A 17,857-nucleotide genomic window follows, 5' to 3' on the forward strand; every position below is an offset into this window, starting at 1 on the left:
TTTACAAGTCTAAACTTGAATACAGGGCCGTCTTAACCACTAGGTCACTAAAGTCATCGCTTGGGCCCCTTTTTTTTAAAAAAAATGTACTTATACTGTTGTAAATCATTTTGGTGGTTAAATGGATGACCATAACTCCTTGGTTAATTTCCCTCCTTTATGAGTAGTAATGTTGTTGATAATGTGGTCAAATGGATGATCATAACTCCTAGGTTAATTTCATCCTTTATTGGTAGTAATGTTGTTGATAATATGGTTAATTGGATGACAATAACTCCTAAGTTTATTTCCTCCTTAATGTGTAGTAATTCTCAAGGTTTAATGTAATGTTTATGACACCCTTTGGTATTCCTCAATGTAATCCTATAAATAGAGGTGTTGAGAATAATGTTGAAAGAACACTTGAAAGAAAGAAAGTGATCTTATATTGTTTCTCTTGTGCTATATTCTTCTTGTCTTCCTTTTTATATTGTTCTTTTGTTCTTAAGTTTCACAATACGTTATCAACACGAAGTCTCAAGGTTGAACAACATTTCTTCTGAGGTATCCATTTATAATCTAATATTAAAATTATTAAATTGTGGCTATACTTTTTCTACTTTACATGTTATTTATAATTGAATGAAAAAAAAGGCTAACCATTTATCGATTTTGCGAAGAGAAGATGAAGGTCATTGTTTTGTGAAAAAAAATGAATGGACTACAAATTCAAGTGTTTTCTATTCTCAATGAAAAAAGTGAATTATCTATACTATTGATTAATTTTTAATGAAAAGACTTTATCTAACAATTTTACTAAAAGTTATTTTTGTTATTTGTGAGGCATAATATTAATTTAGATTGTATGCTAATTTTACTTTGATGAAAAAAAGTTTTGCTACGTAATTATTTGTTCATTGTCTATTTTACTCTAATTTAATTATTTTCTATGATATTTTTATCATGTCGAATTTATCAAAGTTTGTGGCACTTGATATTTTTGGAAATAATTACTTGCCATGGGTACTCGATGCTGAAATTCACATTGACGCTAAAGGTCTTGGTGCCACTATTACCAATGGTAATACAGCGTCGAGTCAGGACAAAGCAAAGGCAATGATTTTCCTTCGTCATCATCTGGATGAAGGATTGAAGGTTGAATACCTTACGGTGAAAGATCCATTTGAATTGTGGACTGGTTTGAAGGAAAGGTATGACCACCTTAAGGCAACGGTATTGCCAAGGGCTCATTATGAATGGATTCACTTGCGGTTATAAGATTTTAAAACTATATGTGAATATAATTATGTTGTATACAAAATTACTTCCCAATTGAAATTATGTGGGGCATATATAAAAGATGAGGACATGTTGAAAAAGACTCTCACAACTTTTCATGCCTCAAATTTGGTAGTACAGCAGCAATACCATGAAAGGGGATTCAAAAAGTATTCTGAGTTGATCTCATACCTTCTTGTGGCTGAGCAACATAATACTCTTTTATTGAAAAATCATGAGGCCCGTCCCACGGAAACTGCTCCGTTACCGGAAGCAAATGAGGTTGAAGCACATGGCCAGTCTGAAAGAAGACAAAATAAAAATCAAGGTCAAAATAATGTGCGTGGATGTGGCAATGGCAGAGGACGATATAATAATCATCGTGGTGGTGGTCGCCACAAAAGGGAGAACAATATGGGTTCTCAAGCAATCCGTCAAGAGGCAATTGTCATCGTTATGGCATGAAAGGGCATTGGAAGAATGAATGTCGAGCAGTTGAGCATTTTGTTAGGCTTTATCAAGATTCCTTGAAAAGAAAAGGAAATAAAAATGGTGCATCTTCTTCTAATGCTTGGGTGGAGTCACACTTGACTTATAAAAATGATGCTGAGGCAGGGCCTTCACAAAAATATGATGACAATATTGAAGCAAATTTGACTTTAAAAGATGATGATTTTGATGACCTTGATGATATTACTCATTTGGAAGTTGAAGACTTCTTTGGAGATCAAAACTAATGTTTGATCATTTGATTAGGGAAAATAATTATGTTATTTTATTTATGTGCTTTTAATTGTTATGTTTTTCCTTATGTTGTTTTTATATTCAAAAAAAAAAAAGTAATTTTATTTTCTTGCATAGTTGTTGTTTTATCATATGTCTTATGATGTACTTTTATTTTATGAAGATAAATAAAATTCCTCAATCTTCAAGTGGTTCAAGATGAGTAATGGAGATATGTGTCTTCTTGATAGTGCTACAACTCACACTATTTTAAGAGAAAGGAAATATTTCTCTAATTTGATTATGAAAAAGGCTTATGTTAATACAATATCTGGTAGTGCAAAATTAATTGAGGGCTCTGGAAGAGCGGCCTTACTACTACCTGGGGAAACAATATTAAATATTAAAAATACGTGGTAGACAATATTTTTGCTTATACTGTAGTAAATCATTTTGGTGGTTAAATGGATGACCATAACTCCTTGGTTAATTTTCCTCCTTTATGAGTAGTAATGTTGTTGATAATGTGGTCAAATGGATGACCATAACTCCTAGATTAATTTCATCCTTTATTGGTAGTAATGTTGTTGATAATATGGTTAATTGGATGACCATAACTCCTAGGTTTATTTCCTCCTTAATGTGTAGTAATTCTCAAGGTCTAATGTAATGTTTATGACACCCTTTGGTATTCCTCAATGTAATCCTATAAATAGAGGTGTTGAGAATAATGTTGAAAGAATACTTGAAAGAAAGAAAGTGATCTTATATTATTTCTCTTGTGTTATATTCTTCTTGTCTTCCTTTTTATATTGTTCTTTTGTTCGTAAGTTTCACAATATACATATTATTAAAAAAATTATATGCACTTTTAAATTTAAAAAAAAAAAACTTGTAAGAAGTAAAAAAAAATGTCATTAGTTTTCCCACTTTTCTAAGGGAATGAAACATTTTTTGAGAATAATTTCCTTACGTGGGAAATTATGCTTCCTTATTTACCTCCTATGAATTTGACCTTATATTTATCTTTTTTATTTTTTATTTTATTAATTTTATTCTCAATATTGAACTCTCTCCTACAAAATCTTTTGATTTACTATTATTTACAAGTTACAAAAGAATAAACTTTGCTTTTGAGTGTCTTCTTCAAAATCTCAAGAAGTGCAATAAGCAATCATTATATTGAAGGTACATAATACCATTTCGATATTGTTATATCAACCTATCAAATTCGTGCCAGATTTTGTTATTCTAACTTTATTTTACATTTTTTTTTCTTGAAAGCTTATTATTGTTGATATTCTTAGTTCATAAGTATATATATTCTCGTTTTGAACAGTTTGAAGCATATGAAAATATTGTTGATTTTTTATTAAGTGGTAAAAAATTAAGATCACTAGATGATGAAAATTTTAAAAAATATTGTCTTAACATCAAACTTTCTTTAACACATAATAGTTATTCTGATATTGATGGTTTAGTTTTTTTTTTGAATTAAAAGTGTTAAGAGAAATAATACAAGTAGAAGATAATGATCTAATGGAAATACTCAATCAAATAAAAAGACTTGATTCTTTTCCGAATGCATATATTGCTTGTAGAATAATGTGAACAATTCATGTAAGCGTTGCTTCAGTTGAAAGAAGTTTTTCGAAACTAAAATTAATAAAAATCTTATCTAAGATCAACAATGTCTCAAGAGAGAATGAATGAATTAGCTATATTATCAATTGAAAATTAGTTACTAAACAAATCGATTATAAAACAGTAATTAATGACTTCACATTTAAAAAATTTAGAAAAATAGATTTTAAATAAAAGTAGATATGATGATTTTTTTTAAAAAAAAAAAAATATATTAGGGTCCATTTTTAAGGTTTCGCTTTCGGCCCCCAATCTTGTTGAGTCCGCCCCATTTGAATACACATTTAAATATTAAGATTTAATATATAAATTTATCTTTGTTTAAAAAATAAAATAATAAAATATTAAATTAATTTAATATTATTTTAATAAAATATTTTTAAATTTCTTTATAGCAATTGGTGGTGTTGACCAGCTTTTAATGTCTTTTAAATTATTTGTAAGTATGAATTTGTTGTTGACACCTTTGGCTCTTCATATTTGATTAATTAAGCTTTCGTAAATAATAATAATATATATATATAACAAAAACTTTTGTAAGAGTATGAAAATATATAACAAAAACTTTTGTAAGAGTATAAAAATATTTTTATTTTTATTAGGCAAATTTATTTCATAAATATTATTTATAATAAAAAAATAAATATAATATATATATATATATATATATATATATATATATATATATATATTACTACTTACTTTCTCATTTTTTAAATTTATGTCAAACAACTATCGTTCTTAACGGTTAACTCGATTTTTCTAACTAAATATAATTTTTATTGTTGCAAACAAATATTTTTGTCCATTACTCAAATTAGGAAGCTTAATTAATCAATGAGTTACTAATTTATACCAATTTTATTTTAAGAATGATCCATTTTTTCAAATAAGCTAATCTTGCAAAGTAATTATTTTCAATTTAATTAATTATGACTATTTAATAAAGAAAGTGGTTATAATTTAAATGAGTTAAATTGAGCAAAAACTTTGCAATCCAAGTACTCTCCTTAAATGGGTCAATTTGTGTATGCCATGTAGGCAAGCACATGAATTGTGCTTCTTCATCTTTAATCTCAACCCTCTATTTAAATCTAACGGTCCTAATTGATTCATCTTTTTACCATCTTATCTTGTGTGTATATATATGTTCAATAATTGTTGTCATACTAAGTGGAGGAAGGAAGTAAAATTCAATTTTTTTAATAGTGGGAATTGATTGTGAAAAGTGTTAGGTGAATTGAGGATGGATAAGAAATTAAAGAGGATGTAGCATTTCGAGGGACGTCGCGCGATGCATGGATATTATATTTAGAGGAACGTGTCTCATGCCGCGATGAATATTATGATTTGAGAGATATATCGTACGCCACGACGAATTCCATCATCGAGGGTCGTATCGCACTCTGTGATGGATGCATGGACGGATATGTCCCTCATGGGTCCCGGACTAAGAGACAACATGTGTGTATCACTAGGTCAAACATGCATTACCATACTTAGCATAGCATTTCATTGCATTGCATATATTTATCATTTGTGAATTTGTGAGTGCCTTTCCGTGGAACTTGTGATTGATGAACTTGATCTTGTGTGTTGTTGATCTGTAATTGTTAAAGTGTTGTTATTGAGCTATGTTTTACTTAAATTGTGAATTATTAGGTTGGGCTGGCTTTATGAAAATTGTAGTTGTGGATGTTCGGTTGGAGTGGTAGGAGTACCCGTATTCTATATTTTAAACTTATGTTTAGGAGTTTTCTTGTTGAGTACTGTGTGGTTTGGTACTCACCCCTCGCTTTTACATTTGTGTAGGTTATGAACTCGGATTTTTGTGATACTCTCTCCTCTTCTTGTCCGAGACTTCCTATGGAGATTTGCGAGGTAGCTTTTTGTCATCTCAACGGACATTCTAACTCTTCTTTATGATCTTGTTCTACTTTAGTGACAACATAATTTGAGACTTATATTTTTCTTTCAAATCTATTATAATATATTAGAGGCTTGTGCACGTGACAGCCAGATTTTGAGGGTTTAATTAATTTGACTTTGTATTTCGCATTAGTATTAGTGTTAAACTTTCATCCTTATTTTTACTTCCCTGTATGAGATGATGTACAAAAAAACTAGCGAAGAAATGGGGCAAAAACTCTTAAATTAAACACAACTAACGAAAATCCAATTTTGAGTTAGTATATACTCCAACAACACAAGTTCAATGGGAAATTAATAACAAGGTATTTCGGCTGTTTAAACACGAATCTTTTTGCTTAGATCCTCTATTTCGGTGTAAAGTTTATTGTTATGCAAGGAGTGTCGGCATTGTTAATTACTTGTAATAATAGGGGCATAATAACAAACTTCAAAGTGCATAATGTTACAAGGAAGAGAGTGAATTAATTCTTAATGGAATTAGAAAATGTCTGTAGTAACAGGGACATAAAGTCTATTTTCACCTATTATGAGTATTGAGGTAGTGCCGCTTCAAACAAGATTTAAGAAGTTGATCTTGTTAATAGTCATGAATTTGGATTAGCACACAACCATAAACGTGCTTAAGCATAATATTGGATTGTTTCACTACTTAGTAATATTATGTGTGATACTTTCGATTTAACAAAAGAAGTTGTGGTTATATCTTCATCGAGCTTTAAGACATTTACATTAATGAAAAGTTCAACCCTAGATAAGATACTTTTCGATATGCATGATATTATGAGGCATATTACAAATTCGTGGGATATTGTTGAGTAGTTGTAATATGTGGGATTTCCACATTGAGTAAGAGTATATATATATATATATATATATATATATATGATAAGAGCTTATGTCTTTTGGTGTTTTGATGATCTCCTCACAAGTGCAGGGACCTGGTCCTTTGCAGAGTATGAATACTCATCCAGCTGTCAAAGCGCGGTACAACTATAAAAGCTGTCTGCGTCAGGAAGTTGGTGAAGTTGCAGAGTACTTCACCAATCAGAATCAAAGAGGTTGCTTGTACGTTTAGTAATAAATATTTATGGTATATACTAAACAAGAGACAAGAATATTATTCATTCATTCAAAAAGAAAGTCTTTCAAGCTTGAAGAATAGCAAGGGATTTGATCGATTGCTTCAAGAGCTTTTTGCACCAGCTGTTATTTTGTTTGCTTGTAATAGTTCTGATATTGTAAGATCCGTTTCACTTGTGAAAGAAACGTTTCAAACTTGTTTGAATCATTGTAAGAACTAGGTTAAGGGTAACTTAGGTTCTTACTCTAAAATGACTATATTAATCTGTTAGGATTAGTATAGTGAGCAGTGTTGTATCTGCTCTGGCTCATCTAAGTAATAGGAGGTATTGCTTAGAGTTGGGATTAGTAGGCTAATCTCGGTTTGTAAACTTGCTTTTGCTTTTGCTTGGAGAAGATTAGTGAAAGAAGTTTGAAAAGTCCTGGCAGATCAGGTCGTGGTTTTACTCCCTTGAGCAAGGAGGTTTCCACGTAAAGTTATTGTGCAATCTTTACTTTCAGCACTTTGTTTATTTTCTGTTATTGTAACTGTGTTGAGGACCTGGTCCCATAGAAAACGTGGACGTATACACTCCAACAAGTGGTATCAGAGCACGTCTTTTCTCTCTGGTTAACACCAAGAAAAGGAAAGATCCTGATGGAATGGCTGCTTCACCCAATATGGAGGAAGGACAATCTTCTACCAGGCCACCGCGTTTTAATGGACAATATTATGGCTGGTGGAAAAATCGAATGCACGACTACATCAACGCTGAGGATTCTGAGTTATGGGACATCATCCTTGATGGACCATATGTTCCTACAAAGGAAGTGAAGGATGAAGAGCTTACCACCACTGTTGTCAAAACCAGAAAGGACTACAACGAGGCAGATAGGAGAAAGATAGAAAAGAACTACAAAGCAAAGAAGATTCTGGTGTGCGAAATTGGAGCAGATGAGTACAACAGAATTTCTGCTTGTGAGACTGCCAAGGAGATATGGGATTGTCTTCAAACAGCCCATGAAGGAACTCAACGAGTAAAAGAATCTAAAGTTGATATGTTTACCACTCAGTATGAAAATTTCATTATGAAGGAAGGGGAATCCATCTTTGAGATGAACTCAAGATTCACCTCTATCACCAACGAGCTGAGAGGGTTGGGTGAGCCTATTCCTGTCCGTAAGCAAATTCGCAAGATTCTCAAGGTGCTTCCAAAATCTTGGGAAAGCAAGGTGGATGCCATAATAATGACGCTTTCTATGGACGAACTGATTGGGAATCTTCAGACCTATGAGATGAACAAGAAACAGGGGACAACTGTGAAGGAAGGAAAGAATGAGAAGTCCATTGCTTTGAAAATATCTCAAAGTAAAGAGACTGAAGAGGAGGATGAGATGGCATATGTCACTAGAAGATTTCAGAAGATCTTAAAGAAGCATGGAGGCTTCCAAAAGAAAACCCCTTCAAGCAGAACTGCTACTGCAAATGATCTTTGCCATAAGTGTGGCAAGCCTGGACACTTCATGAGGAACTGCCCCAGTATAAAGCAGGAAACTCATGACATCAGAACTCGAAAGAGGGACCTGGTCCCAGACCATGCTCGAAGGAAGGCACATGCAGATCAGATGGTGAGAAATGCCTTTGCTGTGTGGGGAAATGCCTCAAGTGAATCAGAAGAAGATGAAGAGAGTCACGAGGATGTCTCTATGATGGCCATTAAGGATAATGAAAGCATTTTCAACTCTATTTTCTCCTTAATGGCAAATTCTGATGATGAAAAGGATTCAGATAGGTAACTCTCTTTGATCTTAAAGATGATCTAGATAATCTGCCTATTGAAAATTTGAGGAAACTTGCTGCTCTGCTTATTGATTGTGTTGATGAACGAACCACTGAAAACTTAATGTTGAATAAAAAATTAAGTTTGTGTGAAGATAAGAACTCTGCTCTCATGTCTCAAGTTGCTGAAATTAGTGAAGGGATAGGTATTCTAGAGACTTGTAACATAACATCTGTGAAGGACCCTGGAAACTCAGTAGGTGGGAAAAGAAAGCTTAGCATTTTTTAGGAAGAACTGGAAGAAAAGCTAAAAAATTCTGAGTCTAAGCTAGTCGCTTCTCTTGAAACAAATTCTCAACTAAGAAAGGATTTGAGTAAGGTCAAGGAAGAATTAAGTCACTCCCTTAAATGGACTGACTCCTCGAAGATACTCTCTAATCTGTCCAATCAAAGTTTCAATGGAAAGAAAGGGTTGGGGCGCAGACCAATAGAGCCTCCCTACAATCCCCATAGCAAGTATGTGTCTGTATCTGACAACCTTTTATGCACTCACTGTGGTCGAAATGGTCATTTGAAAGAAAATTGTGAGTTTCTGAGAAAAGCTAAAGAAAGGCATGACAGATTTATTAGATCTGAAAATGATGTTAAAAAGGGACACAAGGGACCTGGTCCCCCGTATTGTTTCAGTAAAAACATCATGCCTCACTGGACAGAAAGGTTTCTTATCAGACCTCTTAATGATTACTGGGAACTCTGTCTGAAGTGAGTTCCTAAATCTAACAAATGATTTCTGTGCAGAAGAGAGGAAGAAGTCAGTGCTGGTATATGGACAGTGGATGCTCAAGGCACATGACGGGAGACACTTCAAACTTCCTCTCTTTGGAAGCACACCAAGGTGGTGGTGTGTCATTTGGTGGTGGAAAAAAGGGCTCTATCCTTGGTATTGGCAAAATAGGGAGATCGGCTGACAATTTGATAAATAATGTACACTATATGGAGGGGTTAAAATACATTCTGTTGAGCATTTCACAAATTTGTGACAAGGGAAATGAAGTCAAGTTCATGTCTGAAAGTTGTGTAGTTACAAACTGTGCAACTAAGAAAATTGCAATGTTTGCAAAAAGAGTCAAGAATATGTATGTAGTTGATCTTGATTCTATTGAAGGAGTCAGCCTGTCATGTCTGAGTGCTCAAACTGACGATGTAAATCTTTGGCATAAACGACTGGGTCATGTAAGTACCTCTTTACTTAACAAGCTTGTTGCAGGGGACCTAGTCCGTGGATTACCAAAGCTGAAGTTCTCAAATGACAAAATCTGTGACGCTTGTGTAAAAGGAAAACAAACAAGATCATCTTTCAAGGCAAAAAGGGGTGTGAGCACTACCAGACCTCTAGAACTTCTCCACATGGATTTGTGTGGACCGGTCAGAATTCAAAGCAGAGGAGGTAAAAATATATTCTTGTAATTGTTGATGATTTCTCCAGGTACACCTGGAATATGTTTTTGCGGAAAAAGGATGAGACTGCTGGAACTCTGATCACCTTCGTCAAAGCCATCCAATTGAAGATAAATTGCAAGATAGCCGGTATCAGATCTGATCATGGTACAGAGTTTGAAAACTCTATACTTGAAGGGTTTGCGCAGAAAATTGAATCAGCCACAACTTCTCAGCACCAAGAACTCCTCAGCAAAATGGAGTTGTTGAAAGAAAAACCAGAACTCTTGTGGATATTGCTAGAACTATGCTGATTGATTCAGAACTTGCAATGAATTTTTGGGCTGAAGCAGTTAATATAGCTTGCTATGTGACAAACAGGTGTCTTATCAGATTAATCATCAAGAAAACACCTTATGAGCTGTTAAATGACAGAAAGCCTTTAATTGCTCATCTTAAGCCTTTCGGATGCAAATGTTTTGTGCTGAAAAATGGAAAGGATGATCTAGGCAAGTTTAGTGCCAGAAGTGATGAGGGAGTATTTGTCGGGTACTCATCTACAAGTAAGGCTTACAGGGTGTTCAACAGAAGAACTTTTTGTGTTGAAGAAAGCATGCACGTCAAGTTTGATGAATTGGGTACAAGAAGAGAGAACAATGAGGACTACGAGGTTCAGGTGCTGATAACCAAGCAGCAGGATGATCAGGGCGCAGAAGAGAATGATGCAGAACACTTAAGAGGACCTGGTTCCTCAAATGCATCACAAGAAACAGTGTCTCAAAATCTTGAAGAAGATGAAGGAAATTCTGATGCCGTCAAAGAAGAAGAGATTACGAGAAAGTCTGGATGGAAATATCAATCTTCACATCCACTAGACAATCTCACCTCTTCACTTGACTCAGGAATTCAAACTAGGTCTAAATCAAGAAATCTAGTTGCACATTCAGCATTCGTATAATCCGTTGAACCCAAGAATATTAAGGAAGCTTTGAAGGATGTAGACTGGGTAACTTAAATGCAGGAGGAGCTTCATCAGTTTGAGAGAAGCAAGGTGTGGCACCTGGTCCCAAGACCACTTGACAGAACTATTATTGGGACCAGATGGGTCTTCAGAAACAAACTAGATGAACATGGGATCATTACTAGAAATAAGTCAAGACTGGTAGTACAGGGTTACAACCAAGAAGAAGGAATTGATTATTAAGAGACATTTGCTCCTGTAGCCAGAATGGAAGCCATCAGAATCTTAATAGCATTTGCAGCTCATATGGAATTTAAATTATTCCAAATGGATGTCAAGAGTGCTTTCTTGAACGGGAATCTGAAGGAAGAAGTGTATGTCAAGCAGCCTCCAGGCTTTGAAGATGCAAAACTGCCTAATCATGTGCTAAAGTTAGACAAGGCTCTGTATGGGTTAAAACAAGCTCCTAGAGCCTGGTATGAACGACTGTCAAAATTCCTTCTTGCAAATGGGTTCAAAAGAGGTAAAATTGATAATACACTGTTTTTGAAATCCAGAGGAAAGGAGTTGCTGATTGTGCAGGTTTATGTGGATGATATCATCTTTGGAGCCACTACAGATTTACTTTGCAAGGAATTCTCTAATCTGATGAGCAGCGAGTTTGAAATGAGCATGATGGGAGAACTCACTTTCTTCCTAGGCTTGCAGAACAAACAAACCTCTCAAGGCACTTCAATATGCCAAGAAAAGTATATCAAAGAGCTGCTCACTAAATTTAATCTTTTTGAGGCAAAGGTACTGGATACTCCTATGAGCACAAGTGTGAAACTTGATAAAGATAAAAATGGTGTGGACGTCAATCAGACCATGTCTATGGGAATTATTGGGTCACTCATGTACCTCACTGCAAGCAGGCCCGATATAGTGTTTAGTGTAGGGATGTGTGCAAGATTTCAAGCAGCACCAAATGAGTCTCATCTTAAGACAGCCAAACGTATCCTGAGATACGTGAAGGGAACTCAGGACCTGGTCCTCCTCTACCCTACTGATGACTCTTTTGATCTTATAGGTTATGCTGATGCTGATTATGCAGGTTTTCTTGTTGATCGAAAAAGCACATCAGGCATGGCACACTTCCTGGGATCAGCCTTAATTTCATGAGGAACAAAGAAGCAGAATTCTGTGGCATTGTCTACTGCAGAGGCAGAGTATGTGGTTGCTGCATCATGTTGTGCACAATTGTTATGGATAAAGCAGCAGCTGGAAGATTTTGGGGTGCTTACAAACACTATTCCTCTCGTCTGTGATAATACTAGTGCCATGAACATGGCCAAAAATCCGATCCAGCACAAGAGAACAAAGCATATAGATATAAGGCATCACTTTCTAAGAGACAATGTTGAAAAGCTAAATATGATGATGAGGTTCTGTAAAACTAAAGACCAACTGGCAGACATCTTTACAAAATCGTTAAGTAAAGATATCTTCATTAAAAACAGGATGCGGCTAGGGATGCTCAAAATTACCTGACCTTTCGACAGATTTTTTCCTTATTGATTATGTTAAGGAGGGCAGGTATCTATACTTATTGTAATGTCTCTCATAAAATAATTCACTTTTGTACCTTAATACAGGTATACACTCATGGTGTGTCTAGCTGAAGAGAATGTTTAATCACACAGACAGAGTTACAAACTGAAAGGAGGACCTGGTCCTCATGAGGTTAGTATCACTTATACTACACTGTCTAAAAGTCAAACATCTCTGCCACGTGTCTCTCGCCCATTCATCGTGTCAGTTCCAACCGTCTTGTCGTTTTTAATACCAAAGGTCACCTCCATTGAGACCCGATACCTTTTCTATTTAAATTTTCTTGGAGAATTTTTTTTTTTTGCATCTCTCTTCTCCTTTCAAAAATTTATTAACATATTTCTCTAAAACTCTCTCCAAGTTCTTTCTTCTTCTTCTCAAAATGTCTATCACTGAGTCTTCTGAAAACCCTAGCCCTTTCAACTTCCCCGATCCTCCTCCTGAAGAGTCTCCCTCCACTCCTGTCTGTGGTGCTGGCGAAATGGTTGAACCCTTCTGCCCGCCGGCCGACATTTTAGTCTCCCCTGTTCTTCACTCCGGAAATACCTTGGTGTGCTCCCCCACTCTGGTCCTATCTAGTGAAAAATCCCCCATTTTAGAAGCACAATCTATGGCAAAACCTAATGAGACTCTAACTGCTGGTGCTGAACTGGTGGTCGTTCAAGGTTTAGCCTTTTTAAGAGGGGATGTTCAACCCACTTCTCTGGAGCATGAGTTGGAGTCACCGGATCAGGTCCTTCCCAGAAGTGAACCTATCTTTGACCAAACACCAAAATCATTTGATGTCGGAAGCGATAAGGAAGAAGAAGAAGAAGAGGTTCCATTAAAATGGCGCTCAAGGGGAATGCGTGGAGCAAACCAATCTCAAATACATGTTTCTGAGTTGGAAGCAGTTAAAGGTACATCTGAGGTTGACATTGTTGAAAACTCTGCTAAACAAGCAAAGGAGCGACAGAAAAAAGGGAAGGGAAAGTTGGAAATGTCTTGCTCTAAAGGAGACAAAAGAAAGTATATCACAAGGAGCGAAGCACAAAAGGTTATGGGAAGTGCCATTGCTGCAAGCAAAGCCCATACAGACAGAACTAGGAAGAGGAGAAAAAAAGGGTTTAAACCTGAACATCCTGCCTCTACGCCTGTGTCTATTGAGAATAGTGAAAGTGAATCTGAAGATGCTGTCAAGTATGTGGTAAGAAGGAGGAGAGAAGCTGAGGAAGAAATGATTAAATCAAAGGGAACTCAAAAAGGGGGAAGGAAATCTACTGCAAAAAATGCGAAGGTTAAAATTCAGCCATCTCTTGCACAGGGAGAAACAAGAAGAAAGCAAAGACCTGGTCCCAAGATTAAAAATCAAATCAAAGAAAAGGATTTGACTAGAAAAGAGCGGGTAGAGAATATGGAACAACAAAAAGTCTTGAATGGTAGAGTCTTTGACCCTGACATTAACACACTGTTTAGTATGGCCAATTTGGTTGATGTTGTTACCATTCAAGGCTGTAATCATTTATTTGCACCACCAGTTCTGTACTTACACGAACCTGAAGTGCATGAGTTCGTCTATAAAATGGAACTAGTGGAAGGTGGTGGACTCATAACGACAGTCCGGAATGTAGAGATTCATCTTGATGAAGAAACTCTGGGAATTATTCTTGGAGTGCCCGTCGTGGGTGTTCGAACTATTGAGGGATGCAAGCCATCTGGTGATTTCTCGAAGCTTGCCACCAAACGAGGAGATGTCAAGCGTGCAGGCCTCCCTAAGAAGTTCCTTAAAGGGGAGTGAGTATCAATTGATGTTTGAGTTCATTAACAAAGTAATGGTGCCCAGGACTGAGAAGAGAACAGTAGCCTCTGCTGCCGATCTTTTCCTCATGGAAAAACTTGATGAGCTTGAGGAAATCAATCTTCCTGCAATTATGCTTGAACACATGCATAGAGTAATGACATGGAAGAATGCGAAGCACGAAATTCCTTATGGGTATTTGCTAAACTTTGTCTTCAACCATTTTGAAGTCCCAGTGGGAAGAGGGGTACCTGGTACTACCAAACAAATGTTCACTATGTCTACTCTACTAGAATGTGAGTGCATTGAGGGACTAGCTAAGGGTAGATCTCAGGTGGCAGATGTTTGGGAACAGCAGGCTATTCTTAGGAGGGAGGTGACTGATCTCACCAAGATTCTGCGCGATAAGGTGGTTGAAATCACCAGGCTGAAGTATGAACTGTAGAAGGCCGTTTCCAGGGGACCTGGTACCAGTGAGAGTCACGAACTGATGCTCAAAAAATTAAGGGATGAAAACACAATGCTGCTGAAGACAAATGCCTCTCTAAATGAGGACATTAAGTCCCTAAACAAGCAACTGATACAGGCCCATGAGAGTGCAAATGAGCGCATGTTGTTGTTGATGTGTACTTTTAATCCCTCTCCTCCTCCGTCCTAAATGTGTCTTGTCTCTCCTATTTTTTTTTCTTCCTTGTGTCTTTTGTTGTTTTGACTAAACTACAGTGGTCAGTATATATGATGTGATGCTTTCTTTTTGTTAAGTGCCTTGTTCATGTGTGGCTTAATCTTTTGTGTGGCCCAAGGCCCTGAATTCTTTATTGTCTAGCATTTAACTTGAATATGTTTACTGTTTCACCTTTTCAATGATGTCAAAAGGGGAAGTTTTGTTGTAAAGGTGTTGTAAAGTTGTTGGTTGTGGAATAGGGGAACTGTGAGGGGCACTAAACTAAGGGGGAACTGTGGTTGTTAGGGGCATTGAACTAGAACTGTGGTGTTAGGGGCATTGAACTAACTGTGAGGGGCACTGAACTAAGGGGGAACTGTGGGTGCACTAACAAAGGGGGAATTAGTTATGTATTTGAATGAATGTTTGTTCCCTCACGTGAGGAGTTATGCAGGTTGTTTGTCATCATCAAAAAGGGGGAAATTGATAAGAGCTTATGTCTTTTGGTGTTTTGATGATCTCCTCACAAGTTCAGGGACCTGGTCCTCTGCAGAGTATGAATACTCATCCAGCTGTCAAAGTGCGGTACAACTGTAAAAGTTGTCTGCGTCAGGAAGTTGGTGAACCTGCATAGTACTTCACCAATCAGAATCAAGGAGGTTGCTTGTACGTTTAGTAATAAATCTTTATGGTATATACTAAACAAGAGACAAGAATATTATTCATTCATTCAAAAAGAAAGTCTTTCAAGCTTGAAGAATAGCAAGGGATTTGATCGATTGCTTCAAGAGCTTTTTGCACCAGCTGTTATTTTGTTTGCTTGTAATAGTTCTGATATTGTAAGATCTGTTTCACTTGTGAAAGAAACGTTTCAAACTTGTTTGAATCATTGTAAGAACTAGGTTAAGGGTAACTTAGGTTCTTACTCTAAAAGGTCTATATTAATCTGTTAGGATTAGTATAGTGAGCGGTGTTGTATCTGCTCTGGCTCATCTAAGTAATAGGAGGTATTGCTTAGAGTTGGGATTAGTAGTCTAATCTCGGTTTGTAAACTTGCTTTTGCTTTTGCTTGGAGAAGATTAGTGAAAGAAGTTTGAAAAGTCCTGGCAGGCCAGGTCGTGGATTTACTCCCTTGAGCAAGGAGGTTTCCACGTAAAGTTGTTGTGCAATCTTTACTTTCAGCACTTTGTTTATTTTCTGTTATTGTAACTGTGCTGAGGACCTGGTCCCATAGAAAACGTGGACGTATACATTCCAACAATATATGACTTGTACTTGGGGTTAGGGCGCGAGCCGGGACAGTTTTTTAATGAAATATTCTATTTTCGTAATTTTTTAACAATTTTATCTATTAAAATTTGAATTTAATATTTAAATTTTGATTAAATAGAATAGTTGTGTGTTCAGAAAATGAGCGACTTTCCTAAAGAATCTCCTTGATAGACTCTATAAATATGATGAATTCCTAGATGTAGCATATTCAATTGCATATATATGTTTTAGGTTTTGGTGTATCCTAATAGAGAATTGTTTGTAATCATTAAAAATATATACATGTAATAACTCTTGGAAGATAGTGATCTTTCATGCCTCAAAGCTTTGATTTTTTTGTTACTCTTAAGATGTTGTTCAGGATTTCTTCAGTAATAGTGGCGTAAAGTCTATTTTCACCAATATGAATATTGATGTGGTGCCACTTCAAAAAATATTTAAGAAGTTGATCTTATTAATATTCATTAATTTGGATTAGCAGTTTAGCACACGACCATAAATGTGCTAAAGCATAATATTGAATTGTTTCGCTACTTAATAACATTATATGTGTGATACTTTCGATTTGACAAAAGTGTTGTGGCTCAAATCCTAGGATATTGATATCTTCGTCAAGCTTTAAGGTATTTACACTAATAAAAAGTTCAAATCTAGGTAAGATATTTTTTGATATACATGATATTATGAGACATATTATTAATCAGTGTTGAGTAGTTGTGATATGTGGGATTCCCACATCGGTGGCTAAGAGCCACCCTTTTGCCCATATGAGACCAAGCTCATTAAGTGTAAATAATTGAGTAAGAACACTCATAAATATATTTCAAAAAAATTGCATAAATAAACATCTTACTTTTATCATAATCTCAAAAATTTCCTACCATTAAATTATTTTACAAAAATCATGGCCTCTCAAATACATCTTTATCTCCTCTCGGATACATCTCTATCCTCCCCTCTCGGATACATCCCATCACCTCTTGGATACATCCCTCCCATTAAGTAACGTATCATTCTCAATCTGTGAGCTATGTATCCGCAGGTTTCCTAATGTATCCGAGATTCTATAAGTTCGAGGAATTTTTGTAATTTTGAATAAAATAGAGAAAGGATGTAATTAACTCTTAACACTATGAAATTTATATAATTTTTACATATATTTTTATTATATATATAAATGGCTTGGGCGCGGGCCTGGATGGGTCTGATCTTTAATTAAAGATTCTATTTTCATAATTTATTTTCAACTGTTTTATTTATTTTATGTTTTTAATTTTGATTAAATAGAATAGTTGCGCTTTTTCAGAAAAGGAGCGACTTTCCTAAGAAGTCTCTTTGGTAGGCTCTATAAATATGATAAATTCCCTAATGTAGCATATTGTGTTGCATATACATTTCAGGTTTTATTGTATCCTGATAGAGAATTGCTTGTAATCCTAAAAGTATATAAATGCAACACCTCTCGAAAGATAGTGATCTTAACGATAAAAATTTAGAGTTTGTTTGGTATTACTGCTAAAAGTTGATTATTTATAGAAGCACATTGTTAAAAATAATTTTTCAGAAAAGTACTTTTAAGAAAATAACAATTTGTGTTTGGCTAATTCATTTAAAAAGTACTTTTGATAAGCAAATTGTGTTTGGTTAATCTTTTCTAAAAGTACTTTTGAGAGTCAAATTACGAAAAAGGACAATTATCAATGTATTTTTAATATTAATATTATTTTATAAAGAAAAACTATTTTAAATATCTATTACAAA

General features: G+C 35.3%; 2 protein-coding genes across 2 annotated transcripts in view; one reads left to right on the forward strand and one right to left on the reverse strand.

Moving 5' to 3' along the window:
* The window catches only part of LOC125821071 (tetraspanin-6), a 1,176,838-nt gene that overhangs the window by 611,793 nt on the left and 547,188 nt on the right, over positions 1-17,857 (reverse strand). The window lies entirely within an intron of this gene.
* Positions 943-1,722, forward strand: LOC125821054 (uncharacterized). The gene is made up of 2 exons (XM_049500476.1): positions 943-1,212; positions 1,399-1,722. Exons 1-2 carry the CDS (start codon positions 943-945, stop codon positions 1,720-1,722), a joined length of 594 nt encoding a protein of 197 aa, XP_049356433.1.

Source organism: Solanum verrucosum, unplaced genomic scaffold (genome assembly GCF_900185275.1).
Source record: "Solanum verrucosum unplaced genomic scaffold, falcon-dt-bn FXZP01000050.1, whole genome shotgun sequence".
Lineage (NCBI taxonomy): Eukaryota > Viridiplantae > Streptophyta > Magnoliopsida > Solanales > Solanaceae > Solanum > Solanum verrucosum.

Bases quoted from the DNA above. Each gene is read 5' to 3' on its own strand.
- LOC125821054 (XM_049500476.1), top strand. From the start codon at position 943: ATGTCGAATTTATCAAAGTTTGTGGCACTTGATATTTTTGGAAATAAT. The intron at 1,213-1,398 runs GTATTGCCAAGG...TTGGTAGTACAG, and splicing joins ATGACCACCTTAAGGCAACG to CAGCAATACCATGAAAGGGG.